The sequence below is a fragment of the Lonchura striata genome, chromosome 13, assembly GCF_046129695.1.
Source record: "Lonchura striata isolate bLonStr1 chromosome 13, bLonStr1.mat, whole genome shotgun sequence".
Taxonomy (NCBI): Eukaryota; Metazoa; Chordata; class Aves; order Passeriformes; family Estrildidae; genus Lonchura; species Lonchura striata.
In genome coordinates, this window is record NC_134615.1 from 7,488,870 (window position 1) to 7,506,147 (window position 17,278).

The 17,278-nt window shown below is 39.9% G+C and overlaps 1 protein-coding gene across 1 annotated transcript in view; it reads left to right on the forward strand.

The window, feature by feature from the left end:
- The window catches only part of ADAMTS18 (ADAM metallopeptidase with thrombospondin type 1 motif 18), a 78,497-nt gene that overhangs the window by 20,763 nt on the left and 40,456 nt on the right, over positions 1 to 17,278 (forward strand). The window contains exons 4-9 of the mRNA XM_077786294.1: positions 6,913 to 7,195; positions 10,794 to 10,993; positions 11,715 to 11,798; positions 12,660 to 12,819; positions 13,341 to 13,446; positions 16,539 to 16,676. Of these exons, the coding sequence (XP_077642420.1) occupies positions 6,913 to 7,195; positions 10,794 to 10,993; positions 11,715 to 11,798; positions 12,660 to 12,819; positions 13,341 to 13,446; positions 16,539 to 16,676 (971 nt within the window). The remainder of the gene's footprint in view (positions 1 to 6,912; positions 7,196 to 10,793; positions 10,994 to 11,714; positions 11,799 to 12,659; positions 12,820 to 13,340; positions 13,447 to 16,538; positions 16,677 to 17,278) is intronic.

The following is a 17,278-nucleotide window of genomic DNA, read 5'->3' on the forward strand; positions in this document are numbered from 1 at the left end:
TACCCAGTGCTTCAGTAACACGGGTGCATTGTGCAAGTGCCTTTCCAGGGGGACAGAAAGAGGCAAAATGCCCCTCAGCCTTGTGGCTGCTGCTGTCCCCTCTGCAGCTACCTCCCAGAAAAGGGGCTGTGGGTCAGAGTGGAGAGGGAAGGAGCTCCCTTAATTACCATGATTTACTGCCATTGGCTTGCCTGTTTGCTCCTGATGCTTCCCGAGGGTAAAAATAGCTTTCACCTCAGCAACACTTTCTGCAATCCAGTCCCTTTCTCCTTTCCAGATATGCTGCTTGTCATTTTTTTTCTACCTAATTTCACATCTTAATTTGCTCATTTTGATTATATTTTCCAGAGCATTGACACTGTGACCCTAACTTGAGAGGGGCTCAGTAAGCCATCTCTCAAAAAGTCAGTCAGTGCTATCGGGTATCTGCAGTTCCAGGTCAGGCTGTACTATCCTGCTGGCTATAATTCTTGGAAGAAGTTTTGCTTATGACTGTAGTAAGGTTATAGTCTCACATATTTTTCAGACTACCAACTTAACCCATCCCAAGAGGTGAGTCTACTTCATTACACATACCCTAAAGAAACAATTTATTATTTAAGCTGCTTACACGATGCAGGATTTCTTTGAACAGCTTCGTGATGGTATTGGTTGAATACCCTTGCTTTGGAGGAAAGAAGAATTCATAAGATGAATATTGGCAAACTTAACATGACTTTATTCTTCCTGGGATTTTTTGGCATAATTGAGAAAATGATACATTTACCACATTTTCAAGGCTTAACCAAAAACCTGTTCTAAGCAGCTGGCACTTTTCCCTGCTCTCTTGCCATGGTTTTGTCTCTGTCAGGGTTTTGCACAGGGACTGCCACCTCCTCACGGGTTTCTCCCGGGGGACATTAGAAATGTTTCTGAAATTGCTGCTGCCGTGAACGCGCTGTTCCGCAGTGCTGCGTCCACACGTGGATGATGGGCTGTCCTTCTCTCAGCATCCAGGCTCTGAGCAGACCTGTGGCTCCTGGGCTGGGCTGGCTTGCTCTGGCAAGGGCAACAGAAAGGCAGGAAAGTGGGATGGTGGCAAACGCCAAGGTGGTTTCTGTACTTGCTGAGGGCATTGCCATGATGTGCTCATAAAGCCCGAGGGAAAGGCCCCCCTCATCTCCCCTCGGTCTGGGGTGGAGTCTGAGCAGAGGTACAGGACTTACAGTGAGACCTCTCTCCCCTTCTAGCACATGTTGTTGTATGTTGGTGTTTAAAAATTGACATCTGCCCAATTCCAGAGACCAGAATTTGACATCTGCCCAATTTTTGGCCAAAAGGCAGCTTCTGGCTGTTTTCAGGGAGCTCTAAGCTGAGTGAACAGCTTTGTGTTCTCTGGGTCTCTGCCATACCCTCTTTTGGCTTCCAAGCTGCCCTTGTTTCCCTGTAGGAAATGGTCTGGCAGGCAGAACCCCCAGGTGGGACAGCTGGGTGAGGACAGTCTCTCCTCCAGCAAGGGAAAGCTGTGGTGACAGAACTGGGCCTTTTGTGTTTCCTTTGTGGTGCCGAAGCACTGGAGACTTAACAGAGCATCAGGGCAGGAAACAAGAGTTGGATGGAAATTAGCTGTAGGTAAGGTACTTTCATGAGTTTTCTCTCTGCAAAGCGAAAGAGAAAAGACTCCAGTATGCTGTAACATGAGATGGCCCCAGCCACACTGTGATGTGTATATTAGATTTCTAGGAATCTTTGGCCTCAGATGGTTTTAAATAACCAGCAACCAAAGTTCATAGGTCATCTGCTCTCCTTATTCTTTGCTTTCAGGGAAGTTCTTAGTTTACATTTTTTATGTGTTTTAACTAGAACTAAAGACTGTACTTTATGTCTCTGTACTTCACATTCTGTAATTCTTGTTGGGATGTGTTTGAATCAATTATTTGGGTTTTTTTAGAAGCTGGACAGTTGTGAAATAACAGAAGTCTTGGATCAATGTCCACTGAAGTCTGTGGAAAGCTTTATGCCAATTTCAGTTGGCCTTTTGTCAAGTCTTTTAAAACTTTTCATGAATATTTGAAACTATTTTAATGGGTGTGAAATGACATTTAACTCTTCCTTTTTAGTGATTTTTACATCTTGAGCATGCTCACATCCACATAATGGTATAGATTTCATTGATTTCTTTGGCCATTGTTTGTTAACACCTCCTTTTATGTATATGCTCCTAACATAAGGCATTCTGGGTATGAGTAGTATTCCTTAGAAATATGTGCATGCTTTTTCATACCTCATTTAGTTGAGATGCTCTAGTACTTGTGCAAACTCTAATTTAACTTTACATCAGTCAGTATTGAGTAGTTATGTTTAGCAGAGACACTGAAGTTCAATATTTCATCTGTTTTAATTCTCAGTTTCATTTGTTAGGCTTTTACCTCATTATTTGCATCTGGTTTCTTAAACTCCTCTAACTTTAATATGCATAAAGCTGTTGCCTTCAGTTTAATTAGCATGTAATAAAAGTGCCTTGTATGCAAACAAGGCATACAAGGTACTTGTATGCAAGAGAACCCTCAGCCACGAGGCCTTTCCAGTCTGGAGTGAGGATTTGTCAGCACTCAGCTTTGTTAAATTATGGGAGAAGCAGAAGTTCTGCAAATCCTTCACTCACTGTCACTGCGCTGCTTTTAATGGAGGTTCTGTTTTTTCTGGAGATGCTGAAACTACAAAGTGAATTAGGTTTACAGGCTGGTAAGCTGCCAAAGGCTCCACCCGAGTCTAAGAACACAAGGGAGCAAATGGGAGCAGAAGTAGCCCCTGCTGTTCCAGTAAGAGGCCAATGGGATGTGTTAGGGACAGATATGTTAGTGACTCTGAAAATTCTTCCTTGTGGATTGAAAATCAGTGAAAAATCTACCCGGTTTTGTATAGTTAAGATGATCTTTTTCAGTGGTTTAAAAAAAATCTCCTTATTTTTCAATTTACAGTCTATATTAAATAAAAAAAATCTTGAAGCAGATGCCATGTTGTCATTGCCCTCATCCAAATCTCATTTGGAAACTCTTCTTCCTTTTGAAACACACCAAGAAAACAAAACAAGTTCCTTACCTTGGTGATTACAGCCAGATATTGAGGCATTTCACAGAGGTGTATTGGATCTGAAAATTCCTTTAGCCCAGAGCTAAGCAAATATTTCATAACAAATAACGAGAGGAGGAGGAATGTTGCCTTTTTATCTCTTCTCAACTTTTCTGCAAACAAACTGCAAGTTCCTCTAAATTAATGATTCAAAATTATTTGCTAACCACACAGGTCAACTTGTGTCTTTCCATTTTCTTCCCAATGGCATGGAATATCCCTACCAGAAGGATAGCAAATATGTGTTATGAGGAAAGAAGAAAACAGAAACAGCATATTCCAAGTGAGCAATCTCTTGGGTGTTCTTTCCCACCATATTCTCACAATTATTGCTATTATTAGTGATAGCCACAGTGGGATACAGAAGGAATAGACAGGAGTCCTTGGCCTTTTTCATGCTGTGTTGTCTAGACTTACAAGAATGTTAGATTTTGTCATCCTGCTTCCTCTCATGGTGTTATAATTGCACAGAATCTGAAATAAAAATGGAATTTTGACCTATATGACCCTCTCCTCATTGTGTCCTAAACCGATCGAGGTTAATGGAAAGTCATTAGTGATTCAGGAAAAATCATATGTAATGCATAAAACTATTCTGAATGTAGAAAACCCAATGCATAAATTTCCACAACAGTTTTGACAGTATTTGTTCTGAAGTATATGAGCTGGATGAATACATTAAATTTAACTCAGACTTATGGAGATATTTCATGTATTTGTAGAAAGAATTTCCAGGAGTACACAGTAACCAAAATCTGGCCTTCAAAAACTGGAATTCCTTCTTGATGTAAAGCTGGAAAAGATGAATCTGTGCCAGTCTCCTGCCTCTGTGCCATGGCATTTCTCAGCTGGCATGTGTGCCGGCCAGCACAGTGGAGCCATAGGCCACTTTGCCTCACCCACCACTACAATTTAAGAACCTGCAGGAAAAGAACCTGGCAGCTGCTGTCCCACTGCCCCCTTTGCAGTACTCCAGAGCACTGTGGCTCTGTCTGAAGCCAGGTCAGCATTCTCTGCATTGCTTTGGAATTCCCAAAGTGATTAATTCAATACAAATGCTTGAAACCATCCCATGCCTGGAAAAAATGGCAAACGGTGTGTGATTGAATGAGTGTCCAGACTGCTCTGTGGCACATCCCCTTTCTTCTTGACAACCTCACAACTTCATAAAACTGGATGTTATCAAAAATAACGTGTCTTTCATTCACAGAGCATTTTTCAACTTGGAGGATGAGTTTAATGTAAAACCCAAAGGAAAAATGTCTTATTGGAGCTTTAGGGTCATTTCTGTTGGAAAAAATGTGACAACACTTGTAAGGCACTCAGTCAACTATTGCCTCTGTAAAGGTGCAGCAAAATACAAGCAGGGACCAGAATTCAGTCACTTCTCCCCCAGCCATGAATTCTTAATCCACCTTTATAATGTTAAATATAGAAATTATGTTTGGGGCTGAGACTTCATGTGCATCAGGGACAGTTTCTTACAGGAAAATGTAGAACTCCCTTTTTTTTTCCATATGGTTCAAATCATTTAGAAAATGAATCCTACAGGAATAATTTCAGATGTGGAAACCTTAAAAATGGGGAAATAAGAACCAGATTCACTACATTTCTGTTTTCCAGCTGAAAAAAATCTCTTAGCAGTGCCCAATTATCAGTGCCTTTGAGATAAAGATTGCCTCTCAGAACCACTTGTAAATTGTGTGATGACACACATCATAAGGATTAAAATATTAGTCATCTTCCCTACAGTAAAGTACTTTGTCATGACCAAATGTGATCTGACATTTGAAATATGCTGAATTATTTCAGTGAGCAGGCGAGTTAAGTTCCTATCAATTATTTAAAACCTTTCATTGATTGAGGCCATTTTAACCTTCTTTTACAATGTTAAGTAGATACAGGCTGAGATACATAATTATTAATTCATGTCAAAGAAAGGAGAACAGAAAAATTGTATCAGAATATAATTTATGTGGGTATTTATTATTATTATTATTATTATTATTATTATTATTATTATTATTATTATTATTCAGAGAGCAATTAGACCCTCTCAGTTCATAGTGTGGAATCTCTTCTATTGCCAAAACTGAGATTACAGTGTGACTTTGTGAGCACTGTTATTGGGCCCCTGTGAAAAGTGCTTATACCAGGGAGTACTGCAAAGCTGCCTTTGATTTGGATCAACAGAAGAGGATTTCTATGAAATGAGTGCAGTGGATGACTGTAGTCCGTTGAGGACCTGTAGATCTTTGATAAATCTTTCCATCTGGAATAGACTTAAAATCAGTTCCTGCATTGGTTTAGTTAACGGTTAAAGCTGTGAAGATTCATATGTAACTTTCAATTTTCACGTGCTTTTCACTGTGTTGAGTTTTCCTCTTGGAAAACAGTTCTTAAAGTGCAGAAAATTCCACAGATCCTTAAAAAATATAGTGCTTACATTAGGCATTCAAACTGCTCTCCTTGTCATACCCGTGGCATTCGGGCCTTGGGAGGTTGCACTGAAGAAGAACATCCATTTTAGAAGGCAAGAGGTGATACATATGACGTGTCTGCATTTCCAAAAATTTTTTTAGGAAGGAGGTTGGAATCATGGTCTTGGAGGACTCAAGATATTCAGCAAGATGGTTTGCAATTGACATTTGTTTGTCTGCACATATTTTTCTGAAGCCTAAGAGATATGTAGTCCTCGTGGGATGTCAGTTTTGGCAGGACAGTGTTGGCACATGGTAGAGCCTCACTGATCCAAACCAAAAATCTGTATCTAGTATTACGTATATAATGTAATAGAATTACCTGATGAAACTTCTTTTTGGTTTTTGACTTGGTAAAAAGGGGTGTTTATTACAACATGTTTTAGAAAACCAAGAAATGAAATAAAATCATAACTGATTAATGAGCTGCATGGAAATACTTCCTCAATGCCACCCACATTTCCCTGGCCCTGATCCTGGAAACACTTCATCACATGTGCAGTTTTATGCACAGATCCTATGTGAAAACTACAGTGTAGTTTTCCCATACTTGTGTCTTTCAGAGATCCAAGAAGGAAAACAATCAGATACTTGCTTTTACTGATTAGCTTTCCCTTGTAGGAAGGTATACATTTTATATTGTGTTTAAATTATGATTAAATTGCAGGGAGCTGATTACTGAATGATGTTCCTTAAATGTTCAGATGCTTCAGCTTTGTGCTGCTGACCTTTGATGTAATTCTACTTGGAATCCCCTTAAGTCCTGTTTGGTAATACCTTATTGTGAAAAAGCTGTGAACCTTAATTCAACTATTTTCTTCTATGATGTGTGCACTTATGAGAAGTTGTATTTTCCAAAAGCATTTCCTTTTTATGTATATCTTGTACACAAACACCCACACAAACCAAGCGATATTGTGAAGAGTGGGTTCATATTGGGAATTAATGGGAACTTAATTCCCAATATTAACTTAATTAAGAGAAACTTAAGAGAAACTTCTCTCTGTTAGACTGGGGATAAATTAATGGGAACTATCCATGCTATTGTGTGAAGGTGCTGTGCTGCCCATCGGTCATAATTTTAACCACTACACCATCCCACAACATTCCTGGTTTGTGTTTTTCCAAATGGGAAACCTGGCCATTTCCGAAAGGAAACAATGCATATTTAAATGGGAAGAATACCCAGTTCATAACTTGAATAATCGGTAACGTGAGTAGCTAACCGGTGTCAAGGTGCACATTGTGGGCTTTGCAGGGAGGTCACGGTGTGTGAGCTGACAGCCTCCTCTCTGATTTGTGGTGCCGTTTCTCGTTTCAGTCAGGTTTGATAAGGACGCGGCAGATGGAGTTCCTGATCTCTCCGTTACCCCAGCAGCTGGCACGGGAGCACAACTACACGTCCCCCGCCGGGCACCACCCGCACGTGCTGTACAAGCGGACTGCCGAGGGGAAGGTGCACGGGTCCCCAGCTCAGCCCCATCCCAAATCCTCCCCTCCTGGCCGCCGCAGAACGCGCGCGTCCCACGCGCATCCCGCGCGAGCCAGCGGTTACCGCCACGGAAGGTTTCAAAAGCAGCATTTTTGTGGACGGCGCAAGAAATGTATGTAAGGAAACTTTCTCTCCTTTCTTGAGGTAGAAGCTGTTTCAGGCTGTGTGGTGGTCCCGAGGTGTGCTTCACATCTCTTCACATCCCTTTGGGATGGAGGTGTAATAACTTTAAATTATATATTTCTAACATAAAACGCATATGAGAAACTTGAGTTTTGCTCTAAGTTCATAGAATCATCTCTTTTATTAAGCCATCAGAGTCACTGTTTAGTTTTCTTGTTCTTTGTCTACATTAAAAGATCGCAGTGGTGATTTTTTTTTTACATTGACATAATTTTCAGGAAGCAGTTCTGCACAGTCATGGATGCCATGTCCCTGAACTTCTCTCTGTTAGATTGGGGATAAAAAAATAACTAGGCTTGAAGATGGAGGAAAAAGCTTCAAAATTATTAGTTTCTGAGAGGATAGAGAAAATGTCTTTCAGAACTCACCATTTGAATAATGAAATTTTCAGCAGCTGAGATCTTCAAAAAGAACCACCCATGTAAATTGTTTAAATAAGATTTTGGAGCCATGTCTTAAAAAATATATTGAAATATGTTATCCTGCCAAGATCCATTCTGAGTCCTTCATTAGGCCCTCAAATTGCAGAACATTTTAGAGCCCCCTTGGACCCTATATCTGTACTTTTAGCATTCAGTTGAGTCTTTTTGAAAGCTGATCAGCTTCTGAGCTGAGGTTCTTAATGACGGTTTCCAGGATTGCAAACAGTATTGAAAACAGTGCCTGAGTCCACTTATATTCTTCCAACTTCCTACAGAAGTTCTGAAAAAATGAGCAGCTTCCTTTTCCAAAGGTGTGTAAGGAGAAAATAAAGAGAAGGGAAGGAATGAGAAAGGAGTTAGTGGGAAGGTGGCTGTCTGAGACTGAGGTCTGAAAACAAATGGCTTGTTAAAATTTCATAAATCCTTCTCCCCATGTTTAAAAGCCAACCCTCAATTGCCAGATGCACAAGCCTGTGATTCAACCTGTAAACATTTGCCTTCTACTGCAATCCAAAACTGTCTCATTACATCCTCCCTCTCCCTCCTGTCTGGTTTTCTTGCTGCAGAGCAGGGCTGATGGTGCTCTCTTATCTCCCTGCTCTACACTGGCCCATTTTGTTTGGATTGTCCACTGTGAGTTTGTGCTTTATTTACTGCTCCTCCTGTGAGTGCTTGTCCAAAATGAGAATTATCCATATGCTCTTGAGCTTTTACACAGTCCTTACCCCTATAATAGATGAGAGCATCTTGAACACTGTAAATGTATGACCTCCGGGGATGTGAGAAGATATTATTGTTATTCTTGTCTTACAAATGGGTCACAGACAGGAGAGGTCAGAATTAACCAGTGATTCTGGGAACCTAATTGAGAAACTGAATTTTTCTTTAAAATACTTTGTGCTTTTGTAAGTCTACATGTATATCTATTTATTCAATAATCCCACTTACAGCTATGAGGTCTTAGCTGCATATTCAAGTAGATTTTATGTTAAATGAAGAACATGCAATTAGCATCCAACTATAATGAATTTAGTAAAAGTGATTTACTCATCATTGTTTAGGAACTTGATGTCAGTCACACTTTTAGGATCTGATTCAGCAAGATGGCATTTAAGTACCTTACCCTCAAAACTATTTCTTTGCACACTTATGTGGTCTTTCACTTGGTGCAGTTCATACCTGTAAAGAGAAAGGAAGAGTTCTAAAAAATGATAACTTACGTACACACCCAGTTGTGGTTAATTTATAGAACAAATCAATCTCATGTTCACTGAATGAAATACAATCACATGTCATTGTTAATTGAGTAGAGGAAAATACAGGATGCAGAAGAAATTACCCCAGTAAATGGAACACTTTTTCTATGAGTATTTGGTACTGTTTTTCTTCTTGCCCTTTTTTTTTTTCTCTCTTTTTAAGTCTTTACATTATTTTCCTGGTCTTATTCTGAGATCTGGAGTCATATCAATTTGAAATTTTCATTGAAATCCAATCTGGTCACCTGGAATAGAGTTTCAGCTCGAATGAACAAAGGGATGGAGAATTCAGGCTGACAAAATGTGGTTCTCTGCTATTAACCCTGCCTAGTCAGGGTTAATTTATCCTAACCCAAGAATGAAATCAAACTTGCTGCGCAGTAAGAGGGAAGAGCACATTGCCACTTGGGAGTCATAAAAATAACTTGTTTCACACCACCTCTTTTAAAATTTCATGTGCAGGGACTTTGTAAGCACTAGAAAAGCCATTTCTAAACTCTTTGTCACAACCTAAATGCTTTTAGATCATGAGAGTTAACTGGACTATAGTTAGTAAAACATGCACGAAACTGCTGCTGCTTAGGTTTTATGAGTAGCAATGAAGTAAATTCAAGAGCAAAACTTCTCTGCTCATGGATACATGTGTCCAAAGCATTGGAGCTGCATTGCCTTCAGAAGAGTACCTGGGCACTGAAGTGCCTTGAACCTGGCACTTCCCCCTTGGGTGAGGCCTGTCCTTTGCGTTGATGTGCCTCCAGAAAAGAAAAGTTCTTTAAACTTGTAAAGGATAGTTGTGTATAATGAGTGATACACTTGAAAATCACCATAACCTGGTCCATTGTATACTAAATGCATGTCAGAGTGCTGAGTTCTTGAAAGCAGATCACTGTTGTGCATTCTATGTGTTCTTGATTCCCCAGCTTGGCAGGGTAGAAAGTAGGGTCTGTTTTAGCTCTTTGGAATAAATTTCTGATGAGGAACAGGCAGGATTTTTTTCATTACCTGAGACTTTCTCACTTGTGTTGTTACAACCGGTGTCAAAAAAAAACCCAATATTACCCAAAGAGTTTGCTAAAGTGGCCTTTGAGTTAATTCTTTATGCAAAGGCAGTGTAGGTTTCTGCAGAAGGACCTGTGGGTACGAGGAGCCCTGAAGAATGTGGGAGATGGATTTCTCTTCCAGTTCCCTGAAGAACTGGAGTAGAAACCACTCTCCAGCTGTGGCACTGCCTGTGCTGCACCAGCACAGAGGGAGAAAATGCTCCCTAGAATTGGGATGTGCACTGCCTGCTGTCAAGCCCTCCTTGGTGTTGCCTGACTCAATAAATACATTCCCAGCAGGAATTATCTCACTGGCAGTTTGGCATGGAAGGCCAATGTCAGTCCCAATACCAAGCTGGCAGGAATTTACTTGTGGTGTGTATTTCTGATTTCTGTACTGCCCATGGACATCTGGTGTGGAAAGGAATTTTTTGCCAACTGCTATGTAAGTAGTACATGCCAAACACCTCAGGAAGTTATCAAAAGGACAGGAAAAATGCAGATACTCTGTTAAAAATTCTGTTGTACTTTTTTTGCACAGATGCTACCATTTTATTAGATTAATTCCTTATTTTAAACTGCTTATTGAATACGAATGTGGTTCTCCCATTTCCTTCTCTCCCTGTAGCAGTCCTTCCCTCAGGAATGAATCAGGTCTTTTTTAATAAATATGGAAGAACTTAGCCAGAAGTATTAAATCACATGCTATAAAAATAATCTAAGGCTTTAAACCTGTGATACTTCATTTTCTGATGAAACTGTTCATGGGTGATCTGAACTCTTTCCAAAACAGTTTTATTTCCTTTTAGATGCACCCAAGCCACCCACAGAAGAGACCTACATTCGCTCAGATGAGTATGGGACTTCTGCAAGGTTCAAAAGATCATCTGCTAAAATTCAGAAAAATGGAAGTCTAAATGTTGAAACCCTTGTTGTGGCGGATAAAAAAATGTTGGAAAAACATGGCAAGGAAAATGTAACAACATATATCTTAACTGTCATGAACATGGTAAGGTGTGGTGTCACTGAAGTGTCTTTTGACTGGGGAATATTGTGTCAGAGTAGGATCTTTATTAGACAAATACTGATAAAAAGAACAAAGACACCTTATACAAGCCCTTCTTCAAGCCTCATCTAATGCAGTACTTTTATCAAAGAGGCTTTAAATACACATCTTTAGAACATCACAGCTCTGGCAGCAGTACTGTAGAGTTAAAAAAAAGTTAGAAAGCATTTAAAATGTTAAATATTAAAATACTTCCTCTGTAGTAAAATAAAGGCAGATACTCTGAAATTGAAACTTTAATTTAATATCATGAAGCTTTATCTGTTTCATCTCACGTCTCCTAGTAACCCTTATTTGAGAAAGCACAAATGTATTTCCATAAAATTGATATAATTTGACTATGTTTTCCTGCATAGCCTTGCTCTTTACTTTTGCATTGAAAAGCTTGAGCTTGAACTTTGGCTTTAATTCCATTTGATCCAGGAGACCAAGGACAGATCAAAGCCTATTAAAGTCAATAGAGAGTTTTCAAATTTTTGACTAAGCATAGTTTGGGGCATAATTCTTCTGCTTTGAGCTCTTTTGGATTAATCCTACAAGGTATATAACTCCATAAATTAGTACTGAAAATTGAAGTCCATGGCAATAACTCAGTAGATATGTTTAATCTATTAAAAAAGGATTATGCGTGTAGGTGATATTTCCTCTCCAATAATCATTGCAGGTCTCTAGTCTGTTTAAGGATGGAACAATTGGAAGTGATATAAACATTATTGTTGTGAGCCTGCTTCTTTTGGAACAAGAGCCTGTAAGTTGTGTCAGAATTTTTGTCTGAGCTACTTCATTTGCTGCTGTTCTTGGGAGCATTGGGTGCTCCCATGTTATGTGCAGGGAGGTTTCTTAAGGCATAGAGTGTGAGAAGAAGATTAAAACTGCCAAAATCTTCAAAATTACACTTTCTACTTTTCACTGGTTCTTGGGTTTTGATTCTAAATTCTTCATTTCATATAAATATTCTTTAGAAACATTGACATGCTTCCAGTAAGATAAAAACTAACATTTGCTAGTGTTTCCTTGAGGAAAAATGGCTGGAATGAGAAATCTATTTAATAAGTATTTAAATAAATGGAATAATTTTGAACTGGGTTTTCCAGGGGGTGGTGATCAGAAGTGTAAAGGAGTCAAAGGTCCCAAACGGAAGAAAACATGTAACAAAAGGTGGGAGTGGAGCCAATTCTTGTGTCAAGGGTGCTGAGACAAAACAAACCTCCAAAAATCTCTTTTGCTGAAAAGAAACTTGTGAAGGGTCGAGCTACTTTGATAATACTCTTCTTCCCCAGCAATTACAATACATTATAATCACAGTATTAAATATGGCTTAGTGTTCAGCATTCTCAGGAATCAAATACATTTGTACACTAATTCCAGCCACCAGCTTTGGAAATATCTGTGTTTCTGGAGAGAGACCTAGTTTTATTTTACAGTTGTGAGAGATTGCCTCATCAGCTGACTCAGCCATCACAGACAGTTAACATGGGAATACATAAGCTGATGTGGAACAAATATGAAATACTAACTCTCTTTTCCCTAAGCAACTCTTTCAATCTCCTTTCTCACGCACTGCTGGAAACACCTTGTCTGTGTGTCTGTGTCCATGCCCTCCCTGCAGGGTGGGTTATTGATCAACCACCATGCTGACCAGTCCCTGAACAGCTTCTGCCAGTGGCAGTCTGCCCTGGTTGGGAAGAACGGGCAGCGCCACGACCACGCCATCCTTCTGACAGGCTTTGACATCTGCTCTTGGAAGAACGAGCCCTGTGACACTTTAGGTATGACACCAAAACAGGGCTGGGAAACCTGGGGGTGGCCACAGCAGGAGATGAGTTGGTTTCAAATAAGAGAGTCCATTTTTGCACATTGTTAGTCTTGTTTGTTAATCTTCTTGAAGAGGACAGGACAGTATTATTTTTGGATTGTCACCTCTTCAAGGAATATTTTTGATTTTGAGAATATTTCTGAGTCACTCTATTTTCTTTTGTGACTGCTTGCCTTTTTTGAATGGGATTCCTTCCTAATTGGAGAGCAGTGAAGGCATGGGGGGGTGGGTTGGGGGGAGATTAATCTTTACAAATAAAGTGTAGTTGGAGAGGTTAGGTTTGATTTATACTTTTTATATAGGAGTTCCTTTATTGTCAAATAAAAGTCTGCTGTAATTCCTCCATGATAAACTTGATGGAGTAGACAAGTGTCTCCATGTGCCAAAATAAACTGGCTTATTAGGACCAGTGCAGTGAATATGAATTTGGAATTATGTAGAGGAACAATCTATTTCACTGCTTCCTTCTTTCAGGATTTGCACCCATCAGTGGCATGTGCAGCAAATACCGCAGTTGCACCATTAACGAAGATACAGGCCTTGGACTGGCTTTTACAATTGCTCATGAGTCTGGACATAAGTAAGTTTCTTCTTCTGTAAACAAAGACGTAACTGAATAGAAACATAGCCTATGTAATATAAATCAGTTAAATATAGATCATTTGGATTGGCACATTCTAAATACAAATCATTTGGAAGCCCAGTGAGTGGTGGTGTACAGGGTTCCATCCAGCCAATGACTGGTCACCAGTAGTGCTCTGCTGGGCTCAGAACAAGCTAGTCCTCTTTAAGACCTTTGAGATTCCCACGCTGCTCCCATATTCTGGTAGGCAAATCCCTTCTGGTGTCCCTCCTGTGGTTGCTCCAAAAAGAGAGAGGTTGCTGCAGAGTACTGCAGCTACACTGGAGAGGTGATCTCTCTGAGCCTCTTGGAGGTCTCCTTTTCCCAGAAGACCCAGTGTTTCATAAAAAACTTTGAACCTGTCCTTTGTTTTCTCTGCCTGTTTAATGAGTGATTTGGGTAAAAACAACCTTTGTAATGTTTTCTGCCTTTCTGTATTTATGTCCATTGGTTTTCCATTTGTTTTCTAATGTACAAAGACTAATTTTCTTAGAACCTGGTGTCTCTCATACAAAACCAGGAATAATCTTTTGTGGCGCTTCAGCTATTCTTCAGATTGTTGAAATAAATCTAAACAAAGTGATCAGCTTTTGTTCTGCTGTTTTTTGTAGCGAGTGCTGCCTGCTCCCCAAAAATTTGGAATTACTTTTCCACAACTTTGTGCATGGTTTTGATTTCCAGTTTAGCACAGTTCAAGCTGGAGTCTGTCTCACTACTGGCAGTAGAGAAGCAGAGTTTCTCTGTGTGGGACAAGCCTAACATCAAGGCTTAGTTAAAAAGTCTATATTTTTAGGCAACATTAATGCACAGAAAACCTTTGGAAAGCAGTGGTGCTGTATTCTGCTGTATTCTGCTGATTGGCTGAGGCATGAAGCCTTCCCATTCTGCCTGACTGCATCAGGACTATTCAGTTTTCATTGCACTGAAATGCTCTGCAGTGCACATGATGACCTAATGTCTACATGAGTGACCCTTTCACAGGTTTCTGTACATCTGAAGGGAAACAAGGAATTAAAGAGTAATCCAGCTGCCACTGAGGCCTGTGGGAATTGTGCCAAAGCATTCAAAGAACCAGATATGTAATATGAATATTGTGCGATCCTCCTGTCAAACTAATCCAGTTTCCCTGACCTCAGTACATTTTTAATGCCCTTTGATTAGGATTAGGAGAGAATCAGGCCCATAGCTTATTTTTAAAGAATTATCACATTTAATCTCTTGATGTTCTCCTCCCTTTTTATTTTTTCTTATTTGCTTTGAGAGATTCAAATTGGAATTTTTCTTTTCCTTTTTCACCACTGTCTTTGATTCACATATTATTCAACCTTTCCTTGGTATACTTCCATGCTCCTAATAAAATGTTTCTTATCTCCTGGGAAAAGCCTGTGCCAGACACAAAATGTCTTTATGATCATTTGTCATGTTCATGGTCCTGAGACTACCCAATATGTGATGTAAGCCAACAGAAGTTCGTTTTTGTGATACAGAGATTCTTGGAAGAAAAAAACCTGTGAGAGTTTTGGAGGTGCCGAGGTTCACTGTGAATGTATTAACCAAAGGTCTTACGGGGGGAATATCCCACTCTGTGATCCACTGAAAGCTTCAGGGGTTAGACATTTTACTGTTTTGTTAGACATTTTGATGATTTTCTAAAGTTTGTGTTTTTATCTGAAACCTTAACAGTTCCTCTGGGTGTTCAGAGCCCATTGTGTCAGTGGGATATAAACTGGGGATTCTCTGGCTGCAGTGCAGTGGAACACAGTATTTTATGAAGGGTTCTAAAAAACTGGCTCAATTGGTACTTTTTTTGTCCATTTATAGGAAGAGCCATATATTTTAGGAAGTCTGGAGCCTCAGCTGGTGGCAACACATGCAGTAACTCTGATGAGCCTGTAATGATTTATAGCAGTAGAGGCTTGAGTCCAGTAAATGAGATATTCCCTGCACATTCACAGATTGCATTTATAAAGTTGCCAGTGTTCTACAATATTGATGTAACAGATGATGAAATTTCTATCCCAAACACATTTAAATTCACAGATGTCCCATACAGTCAGTAAAATCAGAACAGGGAAAGGAAAACCTCTAAAAATTAGCTTTATTATATCCATAAAATACCTGTAATTTGTAATTATAATGTGATTTTTTTATTATTGCTTATTATTCTTTATATCATCCTAACACCTCTCCTAGTGAAAGCAGGGCCTCCTGATGCTCAGACTGAGAAAACACCCCATAAGAGGCAGTTTTCCCAGTAAGAGGCACTATTCCCATTAAACAGTTCCAGTCTAGACAAAATGACACTGTATAACAAAGGTGAGGAAACCAATGTGATTTCCCTCCGATAATATAGCAAGTTAGTGGCCAAAATTAGAAAAAAAAATAATATTTTTATATTCATACTTCTGTATCCCATTCATTCACACCCATTTCCTTTGCTACAAATGCAGCTCTGTAGTTCTTCCCTTCGATCAGCAAGGCAGTTATGGTGTGTAAAGCACATTCCTATGGGTGGTGTTTCCCTGGATTGTGATCTCCACAACACTCATGTTAGCAGGCATTGTCCCTGGACAGAGACAGGCTCACACTGCTTTGCAGGTTTTAAGCTGACAGATCCTGAGGAAAGGCCAAGTGTGGCTGAACTCAAGATCTGTGATGTCCATCCACCTCACCATGGAACTGTTCTGCTTTGGGGCTGAGAAATGGCTGAAATGGGTAAACTGGGAAACCTTGGGCACAGGTTGCAGCTCCTCTGTGCAGAGTCCTGTCACTGGCTCCCTGTGCAGCACCAGTGTGGCTCTTCCTTGGAGCCTGACCATCCTTTCCCATCAGTGTGTGATGACAAAAATTGCTGCTAATTGGAACTTATACCAATGCTAATTTGTGTGCTGCGTAAATTTTCATCCCTTTGGAATGAAAGGGATGAACTCCACTTTCCCTGTGGAGTTCAAGCATAGAGCTGTTACCCGGAAAGTGTTTCTTTTCCCCCAAATTTTGTCTTGCTTCTGTTTAATCTAGACTATCTCTCTCCCACCTGGTTCTCTTTTCAGCTTTGGGATGATTCACGATGGAGAAGGAAATGCTTGTAGAAAAGCTGAGGGAAATATTATGTCTCCCACACTCACTGGAAACAATGGAGTGTTTTCTTGGTCCGTGTGCAGCAGGCAGTATCTCAATAAATTTCTCAGGTAGGTCAGATGTAAATCTGGGCCAGTGCCAGGGAATGCAGCTTTAGTGACTGGGCTTGAATTCTTGAACAGCATAAAAATTACTGAAGTGTGAAATTCTCCTCCTTTAACATGTGCTCAAACCCTTGCAGTGTGTGAGCCCACACGCTCAGGCTGCTGCAGCATTGAGGTGGTGTGGCCTGGAAGGGCTTTTTTGTCCTGCCTTGTTTCAAAAACATGAGTTTCACCCTCCAGGATACCCTGCAGTAATGACTGGCATATCATTCTTTCCCAGGCATTCCTGTCAGCAGCTGGGTTTATTAGAGAATGAGTAGGAAGTGTACACAAAAGAGGGCAGACACAGTGGTACCAAAGTCATTACAAAATGTAAATTAACATCAGTGGCCTTTCTCACTAGAGTTTCTAGCTCATGTCACGAATAAAAGACATTTTACATTTTTCACATCCTGTTTCTGGGAGAAACAACAAAGGAGAAAGGAAGGTTGTCAGTTTTTTCCCCAGCGTGTTGTCATTAGTCAGTGATGCCTTTAGAGGAACTGTTCTTCAATCACTGTTTAACTCATTATTACATTAATATTTCCCTTTTTTTTTTTTTTTTTTTT